Genomic DNA, 26,333 nt, shown 5'->3' with positions numbered 1-26,333 from the left:
ATAATAACATATTATATGCACACTTTTATACACATAATTTGCATGGTTAGCATACTTGCCAAGTAGCATACTTGCTACATACTTGCTTCAGCATGTCCTAGTATGTGTTTTGAAAGCAGGTCGGTAAAGTAGAATATTAACGAAGAATAAGTATAGAATATAAAATAATGGAACTTTTAGTTATTATATTGAGATATATTTTCATATATTCTTTCATTTTAAATTTAATAAAGTGTATTTTATACATTTATCCTTATTAATAATTTTATCAAAATATATTAAATTATTTAGAAATTTTAAATAAAATTGTATTATTAGTAACAAATATATATTAATATTCAAAAAGCATCAATATAATAACGAATTTATATTAAGAATGCATTCGTTTTATAGTGATTTTTAGGATTAATGCAATATAATCAATTATGATTTCAAATTCAGCGCTAAAATGATTGTAACTGACTAATGCTAATTAACAAGTAAATACTGCGCAGATTCTAAATTCCATTCTAAAAGACAAAGAATGTGATGTCATAGACGCATTGTGATTTCAGCTGGAAAATAGCTTTCAGAAATTCTGTCGCTTTAGTTGCGTTGATATATTTTGTTGATTATCGGATTTTTCATAAACACTTTTTCGGATATGTGTAATTATTTAATGTTAATAAAAATGTATGTTTAATTAGTTTAAAAAGTTTTGTTTTAAAAATGGCACATACTGCAAAAAAGTTAAATGTTGGCACTTCATGTGAACAGCAAGTTGATTTAATAAAAACAGAAAAACTATTTGAACATAATATTTTAACCTATGATGTATTAAGAATCATTTTTCAGTATTTAAGTGCTAAAGATCTATTTAAAGTTGCTAGCACATGCAGGTAAGTAGAATTAATATTCACTTTAATATAAAAAAATAATTGATAATTATCGTACTATAGATCGTGGAGAGATGCTGCAAATAATGAGGCAACTAGTAGAAAAGCACCCGAATATGTTTTAAAAAATTTTCAAGTAATTGACAAAGAAAATTCAGAAGATGCATATAGTGCATCACTTCTAGGACAAGATTTGAGAGTAAAGCCCAGTCTTGGATTAATTTGTGCAAAAATTCAAGAAATAAATGAGTGGGCACCAGTGGGTGAGTAAATTAAAATTTTATCGAAAACATAGATAAATTTTATATATAAATATTTGAATTCCTAATTGAAAATGTAATAAAATGAAAACTATAATACAACAGATTTTATCAAATTAAAATAAAAACAAAACATTATGCTAACTATATACCAAATAATTACATGTTTTTTATGAGCATGTACAAATGTATTTTGTTTTTTATGCAAATATTATATATATAGATTATTTTATTTCTAAAAAAATATTAAGCTAATTATAATAATATAATTGACATTGATTTAATAAAATTTCATTTAATTACTTGATATACAGTATGCGAAGTTTGATAATTACTTATATATTTATTTATTTTTTAATAATATATTCATTATATTAATAATTCATATTATATTAGGCTGCTATTGTGACAATCTTCCATCCAACTGTAGTTCATTTATTCTTGGAGGATATGATATTGTATTAGATGATTCAAAAATTGATAATAAATGTGGAATGGCTGTATGTACTTTTATACCTGATATACCTAAACTCAATCTTAAAGTATTTCATGTCGATAAGCACAAATTTAAGGGAGTTAATAAAATGTATATAAAAACACATGCAGAAGTATTACTCAAGCAATTATTACCTTCCAAACATGAGAAATCTAAATGTATTATTATGTTAACAAATGAAGAAAGCAATCGTTTTACAAAACTTATGATCAAAGGTTTACAGGAAAGGTATATTTGTAATTAAATAAATAAACTTATATTAATTATAATATGAATTCTATTTTTTGTATGACAAATATTTAAATACAGATAAATTGATAGTATATATTTTTTTTTAGGTATAAACCAGGAACTCTTTCTCTTTGGGGTGGAGTATGTGTGGATTTAAAACTTTGTAATGCTTCTAAATCTTCGCATACGTGTTCTAAAACTATTCGTTGGACAGCAATTACTTTATCCAGTCCTTCATTACAAAGTTGGTCAACTGTTTTACTCCATTCATGTCGCAGTGAAGCACAAATAGAAGAAAATTTAGTAACTTTAAGAAAAAATATTAAGCTTCAAAGACACTCCCTTGGACTGATGTTTTCATGTTGTGTACGCAAACGTTGGAAAGAAATAGAAATAGCAATATTTAAAAAAGTATTTACTAAAGTACCTTTAATTGGTATTCATGGTGATGGTGAATATGGATTAAATACTTTAAGTAAAAGTAAGTTGTAAAATATTTATATTACAATTTTTTGATTCATTTTATCATTCCATGTGAAAACATATATTAATGTAAATTTATATTTTGTAATGTTAGTTGGAAGTATCATTTTAATTTTATTTCAGAACGTGAAAGTCAATTACAACACACGCATTCAACGATATTTATGATTTTAACATATCAGTAAATATTTTATGTAGTGCAATCATGGCTAACATAGCTATATTGAATTAACTTTTGTGATATGCTGTGATATGATCTTATGTGACATGAGTGACACATATTATGCCTAAATGGCGATAAATTCAACTAAAAACTAATGTGTTTAGCATATATACAAATTATATTACAAATGTATATTAGATAAAAAGAAATCACAAGGTATCAGGGACAGATGTATTAATTTATTTATGCACATGAATTGAATTAGATTGTATTTAAATTATATAAAGTATACTTATATAATTACATACATATACTCACTTATATACATATGCATATACATTATATAAAATAGTTATGACATGAAATAATACTTAATATATATAAGTTGAAAAAGTAAATTTTCCAAAACAAAATTTCCGTACATTCACAAATTTTTACATATGCACAAATAAAAGTACATAGCCAGTAAATAACATAATACAATTTCAAAATAATCTGTTATTAATTTACATTCAATGTAAGAAAAATTGAAAAATTAAAATTTAGTATAAAATTTGTATTGTAATGTGAATATTGATCTTTTTAATTTGATGTGGTTTTAAAATTTTAAATTACAGAAATTTATAAATAAGGGAACATTATTGTGATATATGGATGTACCAAAAATAAGTAATAAATAATAGGATTGATGTCTTTCAGAATTAAGTACGAAGTTTTTTTTATTTAAAGGTAGAATAGGTAAATGATGTAGTAAAATATCGAGTCAAAAAGTGAAATAAATTTTAACACAAAATAAAACATGTGGTAAATCGTGGTAACAAATTCAAAAATTAAAATTTTCCTCTTTAGGACATTAAAAATATTTAAATATTTTAGGTGATAACTGTAAAAAGGTTTATTGCAAGTAATTAATAATTGCAATTTATTTTGTGTAAGAACTGAAATTCTAATTTAATTCGTTTAAAATTTTATTAAATAAATATAGTATATATTATTTACTTCATTATTTTAATACTTTTGTTAAAAATTATTAGAAATTTTTATAATTAATGGAAATCAATTTTGGTTAAGTACAATGTATAAATAGTTGTGTTTTTATTTTTTAATTAAAAAAAATGTCTATTTTTAACATAATTTGAGATCTTGTTATATTTGCTAATTTAATAAAGTCTAAACAATTGTAGCCACTATAATATTGTGTATATTATTTTTATTTTTATTAAATCTTTTTCTTTTATTTCGAATGATTCTTATATCAAATTTTCATGAATAAATTTCTACATTATCTTATAAATTTTTTGAAAATGATTAGCATATGTAATTATAAATATGTTTTAACAAAAGAAAAAAGAATTCGCGTTAAACAAGTCAATTTACATAAAAATATTTATTGTCTGTAGTCACCATGGCTTTACTTCGTAATTAAATATCAAAGTAAAGTCATTTATTTATATTTATAGATTTAAATAGAAAAAATAATATTGATTTCCTTACTAATATTAAGCATAAAGTGTTATTTAAAATATAACTATAATCTATATACTTAGTTTATAACTTAAAATTTAATAATATAAAGAATAAGAAAAGAATATTTTATTTAATAAAATATTCGATACAAGATATATATGTAATAATACATTTGTATTACAATAAAGTATTTGTGTTATTTGGTTGTATAATATACTTATTTTAAAACTTATTGTGGTAAAATTTGATTTAATTTAACTTAATATAATTTTAATCCTTACATTTACAGTATTCTTTCAAAAATACATAATACCATTTATTAATATTACATTTTAAATGTGTAAGGAATTAAGAGAATTTGTTCATTTCATGAATCCAATCGTTCTTTATTTTATTTACTTTTAATATATACACAATAATATATATATATATATATATATATATATATATATATAAATAAATATAAAATAGAATTATAATTTGTGATTAAGCTTAAGATAATATTATTTCTGTATACATTTGTACATACAGCAGATAACGTTCAATAGTTCAACAAATTTGCCAATATATGCAAATTTTTTTCTTTTTGTGCGACTAATATTTATATCATGAATATTTACATTTTTTAATATATCCTTTGTAATTAATTGTATATTATTATTATTGCTAATGTTTATAAATTTATATCCTTAGTTTATTCTTGACCAATAAATACTTCAAGCTTGTTTGATATTATTAGTACTATATGACTCGCAAAAGATTAATTTTTTTTATTTGAAAATCAAATTTTTTTATAAACTATAACAGAATATAAAATTTTAAATTACAAGTATTTAATCAAAAATACAAATTATATTATTTACAGTTAAAAATTATTTTAAAATTTTACTATTTATCATTCTGAGTTTTATCAATGTAATTATAAATATAGCTGAAAACAAAAATTTGTGATTAGATTTATAAATGTACAAATTGATTTTTAGATGAATTATATGTATATATAAATATATATTTTTATATAGAGTTACAATTTGATTTGCCATTTGTTATGTACTTAAACTTTCCAAATCTAAAAAATAATTGAGACTGAAAAAATAAATTTTAAACTTTATTAAAGAATACAAAAATAAATCAATTTTAAGACATGTGTTCAGTGTGTAATTTCATAAATAAAATGATTTCTTTTTTTAATTATGAATACTAGGAATGTACGTTCAGAATGAATTAAATAAAATTATGAATATATTTACGTGAAAATAATTTTTATTTTTAATACATTAATAAAAAAAATACACGATCGTAAAAGTAGTTTAATTTATCAATGAAATTATCTATTACTTTTACACAAATTAGACTGTATATTATATAAAATTATAGCACAAATCAGATGTAATAAATAAACAAATATTAATAACCAATGGCATAAATATATATGTATATATACTCTTAGCAAATACGCATTTTTACTATTCTTTTGCGATGACTATTTTTATTGCTCAATATAAGAGGAATAACGTATAAATAAATTAAAATGCAGACGATTGCGAATGAATTTAATTAATAATTATTGATTAAGTTATTTAAAAATATACAACAATTATATTGCAGAACTGTTTTGCAAAAAACTAAAAAATATCTTGGTTAAATTTTAAATGTGTAAGGAATTAAGAGAATTTGTTCATTTCATGAATCCAATCGTTCTTTATTTTATTTACTTTTAATATATACACAATAATATATATATATATATATATATAAATAAAACAATATAAATAACAAAGCGTCATTTGGCATAATATTAATATAAATTCAAATTATTTATTTATTGAAAGATATTAAGAAATTTATATTCAATTAATTTTTTTAAGCTAATATCAACAAAAATAATGCTTCGTTAATTGATAATATTAAAAACTAAAAACAACATTTTTTAAAATAACAAATAACAAATTTTAAATATAAATTTATTTAAATAGACATAAGTATAGTTAATTATTTGTAGTCTATAATTAATATTTTTCATTGATATATACATATAAAGTTGACATATATATGACATACATGTGAAATATGATATTAATTAAGAACTAATATCTCTATTTCAATTCTGTAATTTCCAACAGCTGTCTATAACTTCTGTACTATTTCGTGAGAAAAATAAATAAAAAAATATTATCACTCTTACTAAAAATATTGATGGCAAAATGATATTTGGTAGTAAATCAAACTAACTGATCAAAGTGCGAATACCAAATTTAAAATACTGGAACGATCATGTCACTTCGGACTTTGAGCTCCTGTTGTTCATCAGTCACCTTCACCGATTCAATTGAATTCAAGGATCGGTAGCGGACCGGCAGCATTTATTATATAAGCATACACACTTCAAATTTGTATATAAATTTGTCAATACACATCATTGATCATCAAGTCAATTGATTTAAAAACATTTGTAATGCGCAAAATGTAATTATAAGAATTTATTTTTATTCAATTGTCGTTGATTAAATAAATATTATTTTTTTTTATAATGCATAAAATTTGCGAGTCCTTGGGCAATAGCGCCATCTTTTGATTTTCATACTACTATTTGTAGAATTCATCTTTGATTTCTAACTCGAACTTTGTATACAACAGCTGTGAGCGAATGATCGCTCTTGATCGTCTCAAATAGTTATTTTCGCAGCTGTTTTTTGATGAATATCCGTCACGGGTATTTCTTTACCAAAATTTAAATTTAAACAGATTTCTTCTCATTTGAAGATGGAACATTCTATAAAAAAATTAAATGTTGATGCTACTTCAAATGAAAAACAAGTTGATATAAATAAAGTACATAAACAACAAATACGTCACGTCTTAACCTACGATGTGTTAAGAATTATTTTTCAACATTTAAGTGCGAAGGATCTTCTCAAAGTTTCTCATATATGTAGGCAAGTATAATTTATACATATATTTAAGTTAGAAAATAGTTTATAACTTTAATGATATAGATCCTGGAGAGACGCCGCAAATAATGAAGCAGCCAGTAGAAAAGCACCAGAATGTATATTTAAAAAATTTCAAATAATTGATAAAGAAAATTTAGAAGACTCTTATAATGCTACACTTTTGGGTAATGAATTGAGGGTGAAACCTTGCTTTGGATTAGTCTGTATAAAAATTCAAGAAGATAATGAATGGGTACTAAAAGGTAATTTATTATAAATTTTAATATATTTTGAATTTTTCTCAGTATATAATGAATTTCATATACTAATAGAAAATTATATTTCTTTAATTATTATGTAGTATATTATTAATAAATTATTAAAATTGACAGATTTTATAAAATTATTGTATTTATTATGTAAAATTAAAAATTTTGAGAAATGTTTAATAGAAATATTTTGATATCTTTGATTCTGGAGCATAATTAATTAATGATTTAAAATTTTAAATATGAGAGTATTAAAAATGAATGAAGTTTTACATTGATTATTTATTAATAATATTTGATAATTGTAACTTCTGTTTCAATATTTGGAACAATTTAATTAGTAAAAATTTATACATAAAATTTTTGTATTAATTTGTTTTTTTTTAGTAATAAAATAAATAATAAATATATGTCTAGGTTGTTACTGTAAAAATCTTCCATCAAAATGCAGTACATTTATTCTTGGAGGTTATGACATTACCATAGACGATATTAAAATTGAAAATAAATTTGGAATGGGCGTATGTGCTTTTTTACCAGAGATACCTAAATTAAATCATAAAATATTTCATGTAGATATTAACTCATTTAAAGATGTTTCTAAAATAAATATGAAGTCTCATGCTGAAAAAATTCTTAAGCAATTGTTACCTTCGAAAAATGAAAAATCTAAATGTATTATAATATTGACTAATCAAGATGGTATACATTATACAAAATTTATAATGAAGGGATTGCAGAAAAGGTAAAAATCGTTTATTACAAAAATTGTTATAATAAAATGTTCATAAATTGTTATTTCATTGAATTAAAAAAATTTAATTAAAACATTATTTTCAAGATATACGCCAGGAACTTTTTCCCTTTGGGGTGGAATATGTGTAGATTTGAAACTGTGCAAGAAATTTAATTCAACTCAAATATGTGCACAATCCATCCATTGGACAGCAATAACTTTATCTAGTCCAACATTACAAAGTTGGTCTACAGTTTTACTTTATTCATGTCGCAGTGAATTACTTATACAAGAAAATCTAGAAAATTTAAAAAAAAACATTCATCTTCAAAAGCATTCTTTGGGACTCATGTTTTCTTGTTGTGTACGTATAGATTGGAAGGATATGGAAGTCGCAGTATTTAAAAAAGTATTTCCAAATGTACCTTTGATTGGTCTACATGGTGATGGAGAATATGGTTTAAATACTTTAAGTGAAAGTAAGTTTGAATGTAAAAATGAAATTTACAAACTTGTAATTATTGTAAAAACGTATTATTTGTATTGAATTATTGATAAAGTTTTATTAGAATTATTGGTATAAATTTATAAAGGTTTTATTATTTTTTTCAGAACGCGAAAATCTAATGCATACATATTCAACAATATTTACAATTTTAACATATCAATAAAGTTAGATAATTATGATCAATAATTATGATGAACTTTTGTTCGTGATATGATGTGATATGGGCTGTATGTTGACTGATGCCAATAAGGATTAACATATATTATATCTATAAATAATTTTCTGAATGTAAATTAGATGTAATGCAATTTTAATTATTACAAATTGTTGGATTGATATATTTTTAATTTATTTATTCTTATGTATCTAATTAGATGAAGTGAATTGATTAATCATCGATAAATTAATGATAAGAAATAATACAAATTATATGCATTGGAATTATTAGTCTAATTCAAACATTAATATAAATGGAAAAATTAAATTTATTTTATACAATAAAATTAATTCACACAGGCATGCGCACGCATACACATATATAAGAAGAATTGATATTCAATTAGTTATCAAAACTATATTTAAAAATATTACGAAGAATTAATTTAGACATTGATTATTCGAATTTCATTATTGATATCGATAAATTATAAATGGAAAATTTATATTCACCAAATAATAGTATTAAATAATAAAATGATTTCTTTAGAACAATAAGTGAAAAATATTACCATTAAAAAGTGATGATATTGTGAAATTTTTATTACATAATTTAATGTTGCTAGAGCCATAGGTTTATATATAAACGTAATTTGTACTCATTTTAAGAACGTGAAAAATTGTAATCATACCTGAAACAATTAAAATAATAATTTGTATAATATATACTATATAAAATTAAATTTTGATTATCAGTGCTTTATTAACAGTTTTTAAATTATGAAACCAGTTAAACTAAACATACATATAATATACATAATTCAATAGATGTAATAAATTCTGAATAAGTAGATTCTGAAAAACTTATAATTAAAAGGTTTTAAAAATACAGTAACTGAAAAATTGATCTGTAATTTAAATATTAGTAGTAGTAGTAGTAGTAGTAGGGAAGGTATTTTTAAATTTCGATTGGCTTTATTATTTATGCACTTTTAGTACGTTTAAATATAACTGGTTCTCTTTTTGATGTAATGTTAGAAGGCGTATGGAGAAGAAAGGAACAAAGAGAGTTAACATGATTCTATATCGACACCGGAACAATTTATCCCTATCTTATTATAAAACTAAGGAAACGATTAGTTACGCTTACCAACCTGTACATTGTGCATGTATAATTACATTCTGGTCGCGCTTACATTTAGCAATACATTTGCGTTTTTCTAGATAGCGACAACGTTTTTGATAAAGTATTATAGGGGAGAACTGGGTCATGAAATGTTCGGCCGGAGATTACCGAAAAACCTCCTTATAAGCAGCCGATAAATTTTGATAATGTAGTCGAAGACAAAGGGTTGTTATTGTTACGTTAAGTTTAAAAGTTCTGTTTTGAAAATTCCATTGTATATAATAACGAATAAGGTCATTATCTATTTGATTTCTAAAAAATTCAATAAGGAATTGCTGTTTTATTGCTTATCGAATATTTTATAATAATAAAAAGAGCAAAAAATATTTTAATAATATTTTTATAGAATATCAAATACACTCAGAATAAATGTTTGAATCTTTAGTAATAGTTTTGTAAAAATGTTAATATTAAATTTAAACAATAATTTAAGAAAATATTTTTATAATATGTAAGCATTTTTAAAATGACAAAAAAATAATTTTATTTCTTTGATATATAATAAAACTTAACATTCTTAAAATATATTTTGTTTCATTAATTTTAGTTTATATTCTATTCTAATTTATGACATTTTGTAATTGAACTATATCTCTTATATTTTACAGTGATCAAATGTAAATGATTACAGACTTACAAATTCACCATATTTTTAATGTATTTTAATCTAACGTTATTATATATATATGCCCACGAGAATATTATATAGCTTCAATAAGTATTTTATACTAAAATATAAAATATAGAACGTATAAAAACATAAGGAGATCAGTAAATGAAAATACTCATATAGATATATTATCAAACTACTAAAAATATATTATTTTTATTGTATAAATGCTATAATACATTTTACAAATTTAAGCTTACAAAAAGATTTTTTATTCAGACATAATTTAAGTGCGAATCGCTGAATACACGTAATCTGAGTAAGCAAAATTTGTTATCATTATTGTCAACAACAATTGTATTTAGTTTCTAAACTTCATTATTTTTGCAACGGAATTTTTTAATCAGCTAAATAAAAGACAAATAAAACAAACATGTTTGGTCTATACATCGGTGTATTGTTTCGATTTCTGTGGCTAAGCTGGGGCGTAAGTGCAGTTTGGGATAGTGGTTTGAGGGAAAAATATGATGGATATGGTGAAGATTGGATATTTATGCCGGATGGTAAGGGACAACCTCAAGTCGCAGTAATTAAGGTTTCTGATCCGGAGGGACGTGGCATTCTTGATGAAACCATAGACTTCATTTTGTACACGCGGTATGCCAAAATTTTATTATTGATTACAGGACAATGATTTTTGTTGTAGAATCATTTTCATTTTAACACAAATCATTTTTCATGAATCATTAGACAAATTAGAAGAACATAAATCAAAACTTAAAATTGTATTTAACAGAGTCTTCGTTGGACTCTAGAACAATTTTTAAATACAACTACTAAATACAAATGTATTACTTTATTTATAATAATATAAACAATATAATAAAAAATAGTTCTTTTATTATTAAAATTGAATGTTTGTGTATAATACAGAAATTGTAATATTGATTAAAATTTATGAAACAAAAGAAAAAATTATTAACGAATTTTTATATTGTGATAGATTTTTTACTATTATGAACTTATGATTATTTCTACATATAATTTTTGTGACGAAATTAATATATAAAATAAATTTATATGAAAAAATATAATTGACAAACTTTACAGTGTATTAAATTTGAAATATTTATAATATATGTATAGACTTTAAAATACCTAATCTTTTTACATTTACCTTTATGTTTACACATATACAATATAAAGTATAACTTTTGCACATTGTGTACATTCTTTCTAAATGTAACTAATATATATTTTGATAATCAATAACAAATAGTTATTGTATTTATTTTTTAAAAATAATTTGTATCAAAAATGTATTTTCATTCTTCGTTTCATAATAATTAAAATTTCTGAATATTAAAAATTAATTTTTTACAAGCATATTATTACAGTTTATATTTTTCTAGAAGCACTTTATTATTTCTATATACAATTTTTCTAAAATAATAAAGTAATTGCAAATTTATTTGATAACTTCATTTATTCTATAATCTTAACATATTCTCTTAAGTTTATATATTATCCGATTATTTATAATTAAAACTTTTTAAATAATATAGACTAATTTTGAATTGTTTAAATTACTTTATAAATTCAATAGAAATTAAAATAATTCAAATAATATTCATTAAGTACCTGATTGAATCAAATGTTTAAATTAATTTAGTGATTATTAATTAGTAATTATAATACGTGACTTTGAAATATACTTATAATTTTCATGAATTATTTGCATATGAATAAGTACTGAATAAAATGTAATATTAAAAGTATTACAATAAATTTAATTAAAAACTTAATATTTTTGCATCGTAGATGATATTTATGAATAAATAGAGCAAATAAGTTTTCAATTTTACTTATTTTTAATAGATTTAATCCCAACGAAGGCCTTCATTTATTCACTAATGATACAAATGCATTAAAGAAGTCACATTTTTCTTCTTCGAAGCCTACAAAATTTGTTACTCATGGATGGAAATCTAATGCTTTCAGCGAAAGTGTTATAAATTTAAAGAAAGGTAGGTTTGTAATAAGGAATGTAAGTATAATATATGTATTTTATAATATATATATATATATATATATATATATATATATATATATATTATAATGCATTTTATTTATTTGTAGTAGAATTATTGTCCTCGCTTTTATAATATAACACTTGTATAAATAGATTCTCAATTAGCTAGTTGCTTTTTCCTTGCTATATAATATAACATACTAAAATTTAGATATTAACAAACGCTAATTTTTAATGTTCTTAATAATTTCGTTGCTTTTATTCATATATTAATTTATAAATTTTCTAAGAAATCGTTATAATTTTCGAAAGTAAATGATAAACTATATGTCGTGATGAAATGTAACTAAACTTCGTTTTATTATCTTTATAAATGCTAAAAAATGTACGTTTATATTGCAGGCTCTTCTTGTATTTTGTTTCTAACATACAACCGATTTTTTTTTAAGAAGAAATTTTTATAAATTTAAACGAATTAAGATAATAACTAGCAATAACGGAATATGTAATTTCATAGTTTATTGCAAACATTATTAAAAAAAAACATGCAAAATAGTAGTGAAATGTTAGAAAAATAACAATTGCGCGCATGATTAATGAAAATAAGCAATTATTAATAGAAATTTTTTTTGAGAATTTCAATCGCATTGCAGAATACTTGAAGCATGGCGATTACAATGTTTTACTTGTGAATTGGGAGCCCATGGCTGCAAGTACGTTCTACCTTGGTCCCATGCGCAATACTTATAAAGTCGGCAGGAAGACAGCAGAATTCATCGATTTTCTTGTTCAATCTACTGGTTTGGTCACTGATAGTATCCACTTTATCGGTTAGTAAAATAATATAAAATATTAAGTTTATGTGGCTATTCAATGGCCGAGGATAGAAATATTTTTCATTTCCAGATTTATTTGAGTTTGGATTTATAGGTCTAGACGGAAAGGCACTGATCAAATAATTTCCATTTTAAATTGCACATTTAGAAATTTGACTAGTGAGATTTTAAAATAAACGCTACGATCAAATGATATTTGGTTGAATTAAATTTTTTATTTTAAATATTTTAGCCTATTAAAGTACAAAAGAATAAACATAAACGAAGCATATAAGAATGAGAAATTTCAAACGATAGCATTTTATATATTTTTAAAGTGTTGAGATAGAATCAAGGAGCTATAAAATTAGTCTTAAATAATGTATTCATATGTTGTATTAATATATGTTGCATATTTTGTATTGCTAAAATATGTAAAAATCATATATAAAAATGAATTTACATAATAAAAGTAAGTATTTGACTTAAAGTTAATTTTTTAAACTATTTTATCTTAAATTATTATTTATTTTTAAATTATTTAAAATTTTTGTTTAAGTAATTCACCATATTTTAAATAAAATTTTCCTAAAATTAATTACCATTTTTTAAAGAATGAGTAAATTTGATGTATTTTAGAAGTATACTAGTTTCTTATATATATTTCATTATGATTCAACGATATTTAGCATATATTTTCTAATTTCACTATGCTTTGTGTTGTTTCGAATTGCCAAACTTTTTATTTATTAGAAATACTACATAATATATTTTCATCATGTCATATTTTTATCTGTTTCTATTATATATTCGATTTTCAACTTATAATTTATCTATAAGTCTTTATTAAATCTGTAAATTCGAATAGTTAATTTTTGGTAGTATTTTGTTCGTCTTTTATGATTATAAAAATAAATCAATGAAATCAAGTAAAATGAAAAATGAGTATAGCGATGATAATGAACGAATAATGACACTTGACATTTTTAAAAGGTCACTCATTGGGAGCACATGTTGCGGGTAATACTGGCGAGCATTTAAAGTCTGGCAAGCTCGGAAGAATAACTGGCTTGGATCCGGCACTTCCTGGTTTTCATTTATTAACCGTAGACAACGGTCGACTAGATTTGACTGACGCGTTATTCATTGATATTATACATTCGTGTGGAGGTGTTCTCGGATATATGCAACCACTTGGTCACGTAGATTTCTATCCTAATGCAGGTGTTGCAGTGCAACCTGGATGTTGCTGCGTACCCGAATTAATTGGTATACTATTCGCTTAAAAATTCAACTTCCTTAAGGCGACGGAATTCAAGAAATACATTTTTAACAAACTTTGATCATTTATCTTTTAAAATCTGGTTAAACGAAAATCCAATATTGCTATTGATAGAAAAATGTATTTTAAAAATGAATTGTCAATTATATTTAGTTCTAAGTTAAGCTTAGACATTATATTGCTAATAATTAAATTTATGAGGTTTCAAAATAATTAACTTTCAAATTCAAGGTTTTATGTACATAATTTTTTATCTGTTGTAATCTTTACACTATTCAGAGAAAATTAATTTTCTTTTAATATTTAGTTTAGAAGCATAACATTACTTCTTTACATATTAGTTTAAAGTATTAGATTAATTAAATATATAGATTTTATTTATGAAAGAGTTTGATGAAAAATATTAAATTTTTCAGAGGCTTGTAGTCATGGAAGATCATATAAATATTTTACTGAAAGCATTAACTCAATAATAGGTTTTAGGGCGAAACAATGTGAAAATTGGGACAAATATGTGAAAGGTGAGTGTAATAATCAGCACACAGCATTTTTAGGAGAGCACGTTGATAAGTCAGCAATAGGATCATATTTCTTGAAAACAAAATCTGAGCCACCATATGCTTATAATAATGAAATAGATGACAATAATGTTTGAGGAATTATAAAAGAGAATGAAAAAGCTAAGTTTTACATATTATACAAATTTTTTATATTCTCGTTTCTAGTAAAAACAACTTCAGTTAATTTGAAACAATGACTTCAATAAATAATTACATATGTTACAGTTCGAGGTATAATAAACAATCTATGTCCCACAAAATGTGACCAGTTGCATTTCAGTTTATGTATCATACTTTTCAAAAACTTTAGAACAAATTTCTATTCCACTTTTTTATTTTATCTCGTATCGTTCCTTATTGATTAAATAGTATCTGACAAATCCGGGTATGAACTCATTGAGTTCAATAGAGTTATATTGGCTTGTATAACAGCGTTGTCACATATTTTTTGCGATAACGATGGGTCGCTGAAAGTACCATAACACTATCTTTGATACTTAATGCATACAGATGATTTAACATTACGTGATTAGGTTCAGGTAAAAGTGTTGGCTCGCACTATAAAAACAATAAAGAATTAATAATTTTAATAACTTTCAATGTCAATAAAAATAAGTTGTAATGGTATCTAATATATACATATGTTAACCATGTGTTAACCAATAATAAAGAACATGTTTATATCTTCATTTACATTAAATATCTAAAGAGATATCAAAATAAAAAATTGATATTTACTTTTATAATTGTTATTTAGTTATGTTAAGTTATATTGTATTTCTTTATTTAATTGTGCATATTTTCAATTCTATATAAATTATATTTTATATTAATTATAATTTTCAATAAAGTAACTATCATTATGCAGAACATAATTATATTGTAAAAATATTATTTGAAAAAATTCACTTTAAAATTATTTATTTATTTGATAAATCATTTTTCTAATGTATAAGTCAGGTTATTAAATATTTTTTACATGTCTTACCGATAAGGGTGTGTCTTTATTAAGAATAACTTGAAGCAAATGTGGTGGCAGAATTGGAGGTCCAGGAACTTTTTCCCAAGGTTTATATTGTGGTATATCTTGTCCGTACTCTGTTTGAGCGCTACTTATAATGCCTTCGCTATCTTTCGCTAATGCTTGGAAGACTTCAAAGTCTGATTTTTTAACAGATACACAATTATTTTTTGATCCCATTCCATTATCAACAATTTCCTAAAATATTAATAAATAAAATTGTATGTATTATTAATCTCTCTTTTTTTAAATATCTATATAAATGCATCTTATCATTAATATATTCATACTTGGTATTATATTTATATATTACAATTAATTTAAATATTATTCAATTGTGATGAGTATTTAAAAATCATATAATCTAAATTTAAATTAGTTTTGTCATTGATGATTATATGTCATTGATAATCATGATCAATGCTCATCGATTATAAGTTAATATAAATACTATGCATTTATAGTAAAATCTATACTTACAAGACCAGGATCATGCCTCCACTCTCCATCAACAAAAAATTTGTACTGGTGCTCACCTTCTGGTAAATCTATAATTGTAACAAAATCTCCATGGCTTTTTACCATAGGCAATGTCTTCCAATCATTGAACGTACCACTAATGTAGACTTGTTTACCACCACCTTCCCATTTGAATACGGTAGGTAAAACTTTTCTATCAGATAGCTTGGCTGTTGTTCCTTCAGAAACTGTATTAGAGCGAGGCCGAGTAGTAGGAAAATTATGGCTTTCCTTAACATCTTTCTTTAAAACATTACAAGTTTGCAATATATAAAAGTTTGTAACTATGTTGTTTATTAGGCACATCTAAATAAGATTTATGAAAATGAATACTAATATATAAGGTTAGAGTGTATGCAAAGAAAGGCTTTCCATAAAATTTTCCAATACCTAATTTTCAATGTTTCTTTTTTTTACATTAAAATTTGATTTGTTATATTCATTAAGATTTGTTCATTATAAATATAAAATTTTAAATTAAAAATTGAATTTATTAAGAGTGAGCATGAAAATTCAAACAAATGTAATACTAACCTAAATGGTATTGAAAATTCTTTTGTAGTTAAATTTTTTAAATCACAACTTACTCAAAACTTTTAAGTATCACACCATTTCCCTTACAAATACTTTTATTTTACTTCACTTAATTACATTTTTTACTGAATATATCGATTAATATTTTATAACAATATCAATAACAAACAAGATTGAGAACTACTATATAGGATATTATATTTTATAGAATAATTTGATTACTAAAGCAAATCATGATTGTTTAGAATAAAAATGTTCTAATATCAATAAATGAAATACCTTTGTAAAAAATGTCTCTTCATCATCTTGAGAAGATTGAAAGACAGTTTTATGACTAGGTTTCTTATCAAATATAAATGCTTGATCGTCTTTTCCTGGTGATTGTGGATGATGCTCTTTGTTATGCCTGTGATGTACTTCACGTTGAACATTGCTACCATGATGACTGACAGTCTGACTACTGCCTGCGTTACCCATCCTCACACTTTACACTAAGCATGTAAAAGAGCTTGCCTTAGTCAGAACGATAAAATTTTATTTTAATCTGAAGATTTTGTATACAAAATGTATGTATAATGAAAATGATATATAATTAACAACACAAAAGTCACCTTAACTATTTCGTGCACTCATTGATTATTAACCATTTAAGATGACATAACTCGTACAGTCTATGTATGTCTGTCAAAGAAAAAAAAAAGTACTTTCCAGGCAGGTAGTTTTGGACTGCCATGAAATATCAGCTGATTGCCTTCGTACTAATTCAGACACTTTTCGTTACTTTTATTATATAAAAGATGGCCACTCCTATATGCATTTAAACTAAGCCCCCACTATCTTGCTTGCTTATGAACTTCAATTATTCTTTGTGATTATTAAATAATAATATTAAGTTAAAAAATAATATTATGTTAAAAGTTATAAAAACTCTCTTATTGTTGTTAAATTGCAGTATTTGTAAACTGCTTTGATATATTCCTGTAATACTTTGCTATTTTTGAATTTTTGTATGTCAAAAAATAGGTAATATGGTAAAGAAATAAAGTTTCTTTATCGACGAGCAGTATGACAAATATTTATCATTTAATGATTTTTTGAAAACTATATTACCTGAAATAGATAAATATATTTGAAATTATCAATAAATGTTAAATGAGTGCTTTTTAATATTAAATACACGTACATTAATTCAGAAATTAAATTTATTATATACAATACAATTATATCAAATAAAATATTTAAAAATTAAGAATATTTGACATTAGATACACAATGTAGGTATCTAAAAATCCAATTCTTTATTTTGAGTTTGTTATAAGTACAATAAAATGAATATTATATAATTAATATCCTTTAACTTGGTGAAATTTAATTTTTTTTAAATCTGCTCTAAATATATAATTTAATTTACTGCTATTTCAAATACAAGTACAAGTCGTAGAAGATGAAATGAAAATAATAAATTTATTTCAAAATATTTATCAAAATTAATTTCATAATCATTAATTGTATCGTATTATATAATATAATAATCATAATTATTTTTTCTAACATTTCAAATCTGAAATGATATATTTAAAATTTGTTTAACCTTCCTATTTATCATGAAACTATAAGAATATTAAATGAGAACATACCAATTAACATTTCCTAATATTGTTTATGATTAAAAAGTGTATAGAATTTTTCTCAATATGTATTTTTATTTTAACTTCAGAGTCTGTCAAAATTAACTTTCAATTGAAACTTTAAAAAGTTCAATTTATTTAGATCTGTATTGTACTAATAGAGCAAATTTCTAAATTAATTTTTGATAATACAATAATAGTTTTGTTTATTTCTTAGTGTTATTATTATAAGCTCTTAATAGTATTGTTAAAAAGATAAGTAATGGGTAAATTCTTGATTCAAGTTTTAAATATTGTTCATTTTCTAAAATAAAATAAATATAAATTTTTTCTAAATTTTGTATTTAATTCTTGGATTTACTAATTTTTTAAGTTTTTTTATTAGAATAAAAAATTATCGAATTTATGAAGAAATTGCACGAAAGTTAATAATTTATCAAGCTTGTAATAATGTATTTTTTGGCAAATAAGTGAAAAAATAGAGTACATATAGTTAGAATGTGGTTATAATAATACAATATAGTTATATAGTTATACTTATTAAGAAAGCTGTTTACTTTGATTTTAGAAGTGTTACTAAATAACAAATATTCCTTCAAAGATAAAAAAGACAAATAATTCTTTTATTAACAAAATAATTTGAAATTTTAAATACTTTTTCCTCTTCGAATAATTTCAAATAATTATTATAAGCTGTCAGTAAAAACGTGAAACTTATGTAAAATATATTTTCGAAATTTTACAAGAGGAGTAAATCTATTCTTTTATTTAGTTATAGTTAATTTTCATTTCTGTGTTTTATTTGAATCAGAATAAAATAGCGAAGCTGCAAACATGATAATGTTTTACAGTTGACTAAGATTTTGTATCAATATTCATAAAGTTATATAATTAAAGTTATATAATGTGTTTGCTGACTTTTGTCATATGCGTCAAAAACTCTGCATATATGCAAGTTAGAGTATAAAGAAATTTGAAACAATGAGATTGGTGGAAATATTTACTTAATTACTAATTTCTTGAAACACTAGGAGTCATAAAGGGTCGAAAAATCAGTTGCGTGATTAGCTGAGAATGAAATTTTGATCGATTTGGACATTGGACAAGTCGTGCGTTGCGTACCCGCTGGAAAGTCAGTAGCGAGCGTCAAACAATCAAAAGCAATTTATGCAAATTGTAGGGAGAATCCTTTTTACAAAAGCCATTTACCGGTGAAAACAGACGCAGCGAGAAAAATGAAAGGAGCATCCAGTCTGGGTAGAAATAAAATTCTTTTTACAAAAGCCATTTACCGGTGAAAACAGACGCAGCGAGAAAAATGAAAGGAGCATCCAGTCTGGGTAGAAATAATTACAGCGCTCAAAATCAAGCTAGATTGGAAAAAAGTTTTGTAAGGTTCTATTCTTCGGGTGGATCGTAAAAGGTTCGCAAAAGATGATCAATAACCGTCAATATGCAGTGTTCCTTGCGTGGCTTTAATAAGAGTATAAGCCCGGAGGTTCCAGAGCCCAGTTTTACGACTCTGTGACACAGGACATCACTTCGCCTTCCACTGCCGCCTCTTTATTACCAGCCATCTTCGCATTTTTCCTGCTTGTGAGTCGCGTGTTGGCAAATTTATTATGTATAAAGTCGAACGAGCCTGATTCCCACCATGGTTCCTTTTTTCTCTATTCTTTCTTCTTACCATCCATCTGAGTCCTTTTCTTCACCTTTTTTACCGCCAGCCCGATTCAACACACTCACCATATTATCCTGAGAAATCGGATATTACTATATGTATCGATTTTTTTTCACTTTTACTTCAAATAAAGCATAAAATGATGTGATTTATTAAAAAAGAGGAATAGCTTCCGCGACAGATGCATTTTCCTATCTTAATCATAAAATCTTGAAGTGTTTTTATTTTCTAAAGTAAATTTTGCATAAATTTTATTGTAAAACATTTCTTTGCAAACCTTCGGCATTTAGAGATGGATATTATCTAACATTTTATTTAAATGATAAACTAAACAATCTTACCAATTTTAGGTAAATCTAGTTTTTAAATATTTAAAATCGGGACAAGAATGCGTTTTTTTCGAGTTCTTATTTTATAGTGACGGAACTCTATTTGGAATAAGAAACAATGGATTGTAATAAAAAAAAAAAACTAATTTAGAGATTGGTACTTTTAAGCATTTGTTATGTGCTTGTCTCTTAATTACACTATTTTATAATTTTTCCTACACCATTACTGAATAGAATCGACCATTTATTTTGCAACTTCATGTAAATACATTTCTTTTAATCTTGACACATATTAATACAGAAATAATAAATAATAAAAAATTTTATTTTATATGTTTTTATAAAATTACTTTTCCTATAATTTATTAATGATCTTTGGTGAACCGGGAAAACATGATTATTCAATACTAAATCCAATAATATATTTTATAAAAATTTGTTGCATTATATTTTCATATGGACTTCAAAGTCTCTGATTTTATTTTGGTATTTTTTTTCTTTTTTCTAGTAAAATAAAAAAAATTGATCCCCATTACTATTTGCCAATTTTATTTTGAACGAGTGAATTTTTACTTTAAAGGTTAGTAAATCTAAAATGCTTTATTTTCTAATCCAAGTTACTGTTTAATACGTTATATTATTTTAAATATATATCTTTGATCAAGAAAAATAATTAAAAGACGCTGTTGATGCGATAAAGGAAATGCCATGTAGGTAAACCTATTGTGAAATGTATTTCAATTAAAATTTTAACTCAGTCTACTAGCAAACTTCAGTAATATTGAATTTACTTTTCCGTAAACCTTTAACATCGAATTTCTTCTTTACGATACGTATGCTTCTTACATTTCATGTAGATAATGAAAACTTCTTGTTTTTACTTCAATAGGTGACTGAATACTCAGTATGAACCATATCTAAAAAAAACATACTACAGAAGTTACTCTGAAAAAATTTAACATGAAAATTTTCATAGCATTTGAAAAATTTAAAAAAAATATTTGATTATAAAAAATTTAAAAAAATATTGTTGTTTATATATTATTTAGTATTTTTCTTTTAAAATAGAGTTTAAAATACAAAAATGTTTATATTTATGGTAATAAATCTTATGTCAAGAATAAATAAATAAATAATTTAAAAAAATTGAATATTTTTCTTATGAGAGAAAATTTTAAATTAGTTTGAAATAGTCGTTAAGGAAAATTATATTCTTTTTTAAACTGCATAATATATATATAAACAGTTTTAATCACGTGTATAGCAATTAATTTAAGACTCGATTTAACACTTTACATGTAAAATAATGCTTTTTAGATAAAAAAAATTCAAATTCAGTGATAGTTATAGTATTTACTTTGAATTATATTAGAGTTTAGACATAATTTTAGGAGAAATGGTCTTAACACTTTTGTTTAACGATAGATATTCGTTTCATTGTACTTGCTTATCGAGAAAAGGTTAATATTTAACAAAATTTTTATCTTCGATATTGTATACTTGGTATAAGGTCAAATTATTTGTTGGTTGATATTCCAATCGATTATTAAATGGATTCGCTATTTACTGATATTGATTAGATAACTATAAAAGGTATTTATGTATTTGTATTACCAACATCTGTTATTTAATTTTATAACTCATAGATTAAACATTTAGTTATTATTATATTTTTCTTTTTATTATTTTATTATTTTTATAAGAATGTATTTAAAAAATTATAATTAACATTAAAAATTTATTCTACGTTATGAAATGATGTATTCATTTAAGACGGTAATAATGTATATGGCAGTATATGGTAATAATCGTTTTCTATGTAAGATATACGATTATTTATAATTTTATCAATTAGTTTTACTTATATGGTGAACGAATAGATGCAGAACTATTTAATATTAATTGCATATAAAAACTTTGTATTTTTCATGCTAATTTAAAAATTTTGTCTTCTATTCCTCTCTTATGTAACAATTTATTAAGCTTATTATAAAGCGCGATTGATTAATTCAATAATTAAAGTATATTTTTTATAATAAATTTACAATATTATAATTATACAATATACAATACAAAATAATAAAAATTTACAATAAATAAAATAAATTTCAAAAAATAAGATAACCTAGAATGTTAAAATAATTATGTAAATGCGTCTATTTATTCTTATTACGTGCTATGATATCAGAAAGAATCTTAAAATTTCAGAATGAAATAAATTGTTTTACTTTTTAAATCTTTGAATAAGAAATAAAGTGAGTCTGACGCTCGTTATAAATGATAGCTTTTGCGTCAAAGTTACTCGCATATTTATATAATCCATATATAAAAGCGTAAATACTTAAGCCTTGAACTTTAAGGAAAATTAGGCGCCAGATATTTAGTAAAATCCATCAGTTAAGATCCGATTCCCACGTAATGACCTCGATTCAACAGCTGAAAATCGCGAGCTAAGATGCTTATTCGAGAATGATCGCGGTGTATCTGTGACGCAAAGGTTCGATCCATCATCCTTGTAACGATTTGCCACGTGGCTGTCGATTGTTCTGGTACATGATATCCCAGTGCAACCGTCATACTTTGCAGTCAATTTCTTTCTGCCCATAAGTTCTTCGTTCCTCCTTCGCATTGACGTTATGGATGGTGTATTTATTCTGCTGAGCAAAGATATTAAGCCGGTCAACAGACGATCGTTCCACGTTGGTCGACCGCATTTTTTATTTATTATTTGTTTTTAAAACTTATTTGTTCATTGTTGTCATTTTAATCATCGCCGAATGGCATATGCGTTCTTCGGTATATGAACTAAAGAATAACAACGGTACATGGCGATTAATAAAACAATCTCGGTCGCGTGTTATATTCATTGCAGGGAAAATTATGACAAGACGTAAATATGACGAAAAATTTACAAAAGGAATAACAGCGGGTATGGTAAAATCGAGATTATTTTATTTAAATTTTATATTTATTTGTAAAATGAAAGTAGAACGGCAACTTTTATGACTGAATGTTCCAGATTGGTCGAAGCTTAAGATGAGATTAATTGCTAAAGAAATAAGGTAATCGTGTGCGGCTATAAAATAGTAGAAGCGAATGAGGCACTACTATCGAGAGAAAGTCTTGCCGTATTCAACGAATTCACAGACAAAAAGGACTTTGCTAAGACAAAGAGAGATGGGAAGAAAGTGTCGTGGTTCCGACGTCACTCGGTGTTCAATTGGTGCGTGCAGTTAATCTTAAATTGGCGCGCCTTTAACGAGACGTCGTTCGGGGCGAGGACGAAGGATCTCATTTGAATAGGGCGGAATGTCGGCTAACCTTTCTCCGGTAGGGAATCTCTTGTCCAGACCGCGAGTCCGCGGACCTCGAGGTTTCGGTCGACGATGGGTTCGAAGAGGCGCGACGGATTTCCTGGCGGGGCAATACTTTTCCGAAGCGGTGACACAGCCGGCAGAAGACAATCACGCTGACATCATGTGATGGATGCGTTGCTACTGCGTTTTAGGCCGCTGCAAAATCACCCCCAGTTTTCCCACCAATAAAGCCCATTGTAAATGCGAATTATTCGAAATATTAGAGAATGAACGAGGGGAAGAGAGAGAGAGAGAGAGTGAGAGAGAATGAGTGAGTGTGTGTGTGTGTGTGTGTGTGTGTGAGAGAGAGAGAGAGAGAGAGAGAGAGTGAAAGTCGCTCGACGATTACCGGCCGTTCCGTCATCGCTGTTGACGCATCCGTAATCCTTTCATTTCATCTCTCGCACTCACTCTTTCACACTCTTTTTTTTTCAATCGCTTCTCTTGCCGTTATCTTTTTTTAGCATAAAGATTTGCATAGAGAGTATCTGGTTCGATTCTTTTTTTCTCTCATCCCTCATTGTTATTCTTCTGTCACTTTTTCTTATTCATCTTGTATTGAGGAAAAAAAAATTGGACAACGGCAGCGCGTAATCAGGGATATGGATTTTATAATCATGATGTATCTTTGTGTATCTTTTTTAGAGCTTCCACAACGTTATCGGCATCACTACCAATGCAACTTGTCTATGTATTTGATTATGAGTAATCGATTTGATCGAGAAGGAAATGCGGTAATGATAAATGTATAAAATGCCCTTTGTTCTCGATCCATTTGATGTATTTAAATTACAGTTTTAACGCGTTTGAAAAGGAAAATATTTTGATGTGCCTGTTTAACTATTCATTGACTTTTCAAATCTTTACAAATAGCGTTCAATGACTTTAGCCAATAATAAATAATATTACAATAATGATGTATAATTGAAGGCTATTTAAAAGATATTATGGTATTTATTATGAAAACACGCAACTTTATTATATAAGTTTATAGCTGCTAATAAATAATATTTTTTTCTTCTAATTTTATTACTGATTTTATTATTATATATTATTATTTATATTTTTTATTATTAATGTTAATATTAAAGATTTTGTTAATATATTTTTTCACAAACAAGTTGGTACTAGTATATGTAAATAATTGAATACAAAAAAATTATGCAATCCAATTTTCTCTTCTTTTTTCTTTTTAAATTCAAACGTTTACGTGTTTTATATTATTTAAATCTCTATGGCATAAATTATATTGCAAATAAAATTATAATTTTCGTCACGAAATGCATGGTAATAACTTAATATTACTTGAAATTTCACAAATCTCTGTACGTAATCCTAATTATTTTTTCTAATTATTTATGGTTGAGGTAATTTTTACTGCTAATTTTAAAGAAACATTTTCTCTTTGTCTTTATTTTAAATATGTAAAATAATTTATATCATCTAATTAATAGCATTTTTCAGTGTCATATACATCTTATAATATTCTAAAAACATTAATAAATTGATCGATTTAATAAATAAATCGATCGTCTTATTTGATTTTTAACTAATATATTAATAAATATTAGGCAAAATTTGTACGCTATTTTTGTATTCTAATAGTTTCGAATGAATTATAATGTCTAACAATTTAGAAAGAATTAATCGGTGAATATTTGTAGATTCCGCGTGATCGTAAAAAGTTACAAAATTCTGTTGCATTGCACAAAAAAGCTATAGATAGATTCTACAAGAGCTTCTATAAGAGCTTCTACATTATCATCTAATATAGACTGATAAATAATGGTGTTTTATTGAGCACTTAATGATAATAATCAAAATACTCTTTCTTCAAAAAATAGCATGATTGTTTTCTGTCTATATAAACAAATGCAAAATTATTTTAGCACTTCTAGAATTTACTTAAGTAGATAAATGTCATAATAAATTTAAAATTTGTCCTATCATATGGCAATATACATTTGTTAAAAGGATATTTCGAAAAGATTCGAGAAGATGCATCGTTCCTCTTGGATGCATCAAGTTACGCGAAATGTAAATAATATGTAAAATACATTAATAATAATATGCATCACTATTTTCATAATACATAAGAGAATTATAAAAAAGTATATTTAAAATATGTTTGTACTTACCTAATGGCAATTAAAATTCATATATAAAAAAAATTCTCGAAATAAATTATTTAATTTTAACTCTC

General features: G+C 24.5%; 5 protein-coding genes across 6 annotated transcripts; 4 read left to right on the top strand and 1 right to left on the bottom strand.

Annotated features, from left to right (window-relative positions):
* Positions 1–545: 545 nt before the first annotated feature.
* Positions 546–2,732, top strand: LOC105364778 (uncharacterized). Its single transcript, XM_011502802.1, has 5 exons — positions 546–878; positions 939–1,138; positions 1,532–1,859; positions 1,970–2,343; positions 2,469–2,732. Exons 1-5 carry the CDS (start codon positions 709–711, stop codon positions 2,528–2,530), a joined length of 1,134 nt encoding a protein of 377 aa, XP_011501104.1. The 5' UTR covers positions 546–708; the 3' UTR covers positions 2,531–2,732.
* A 3,787-nt stretch (positions 2,733–6,519) lies between these two features.
* LOC105364856 (uncharacterized) lies at positions 6,520–7,903 on the top strand. Its single transcript, XM_011502886.1, has 4 exons — positions 6,520–6,911; positions 6,972–7,171; positions 7,595–7,800; positions 7,877–7,903. The coding sequence occupies exons 1-4, from the start codon at positions 6,739–6,741 to the stop codon at positions 7,901–7,903; spliced, it is 606 nt and encodes a 201-aa protein (XP_011501188.1). The 5' UTR covers positions 6,520–6,738.
* LOC105364777 (F-box only protein 22-like) lies at positions 7,890–8,713 on the top strand. Its single transcript, XM_011502801.1, has 3 exons — positions 7,890–7,922; positions 8,019–8,392; positions 8,526–8,713. Exons 1-3 carry the CDS (start codon positions 7,903–7,905, stop codon positions 8,582–8,584), a joined length of 453 nt encoding a protein of 150 aa, XP_011501103.1. The 5' UTR covers positions 7,890–7,902; the 3' UTR covers positions 8,585–8,713.
* A 2,061-nt stretch (positions 8,714–10,774) lies between these two features.
* On the top strand, positions 10,775–15,408 carry LOC105364775 (pancreatic lipase-related protein 2-like). The gene is made up of 5 exons (XM_011502800.1): positions 10,775–11,030; positions 12,252–12,400; positions 13,059–13,235; positions 14,214–14,489; positions 14,919–15,408. The coding sequence occupies exons 1-5, from the start codon at positions 10,807–10,809 to the stop codon at positions 15,155–15,157; spliced, it is 1,065 nt and encodes a 354-aa protein (XP_011501102.1). The 5' UTR covers positions 10,775–10,806; the 3' UTR covers positions 15,158–15,408.
* A 65-nt stretch (positions 15,409–15,473) lies between these two features.
* alc (5'-AMP-activated protein kinase subunit beta-1) lies at positions 15,474–17,948 on the bottom strand. Of its 2 annotated transcripts, none has more exons than XM_011502798.1 (5): positions 17,748–17,948; positions 17,416–17,627; positions 16,564–16,908; positions 16,051–16,281; positions 15,474–15,620 (listed from the first exon to the last, which is right to left on the bottom strand). In XM_011502798.1, exons 2-5 carry the CDS (start codon positions 17,611–17,613, stop codon positions 15,474–15,476), a joined length of 921 nt encoding a protein of 306 aa, XP_011501100.1. In that variant the 5' UTR covers positions 17,614–17,627; positions 17,748–17,948. The 2 variants fall into 2 exon arrangements, with proteins under 2 accessions (XP_011501100.1, XP_011501101.1); XM_011502799.1 differs by having other exon boundaries at positions 16,564–16,845; positions 17,748–17,940.
* Positions 17,949–26,333: the final 8,385 nt, after the last annotated feature.

The sequence above is a fragment of the Ceratosolen solmsi genome, unplaced genomic scaffold, assembly GCF_000503995.2.
Source record: "Ceratosolen solmsi marchali unplaced genomic scaffold, CerSol_1.0 scaffold15, whole genome shotgun sequence".
NCBI classification, from domain to species: Eukaryota; Metazoa; Arthropoda; class Insecta; order Hymenoptera; family Agaonidae; genus Ceratosolen; species Ceratosolen solmsi.
Note: the sequence above shows the minus strand (reverse complement) of the source record. Positions and strands in the feature narration are given on the sequence as shown.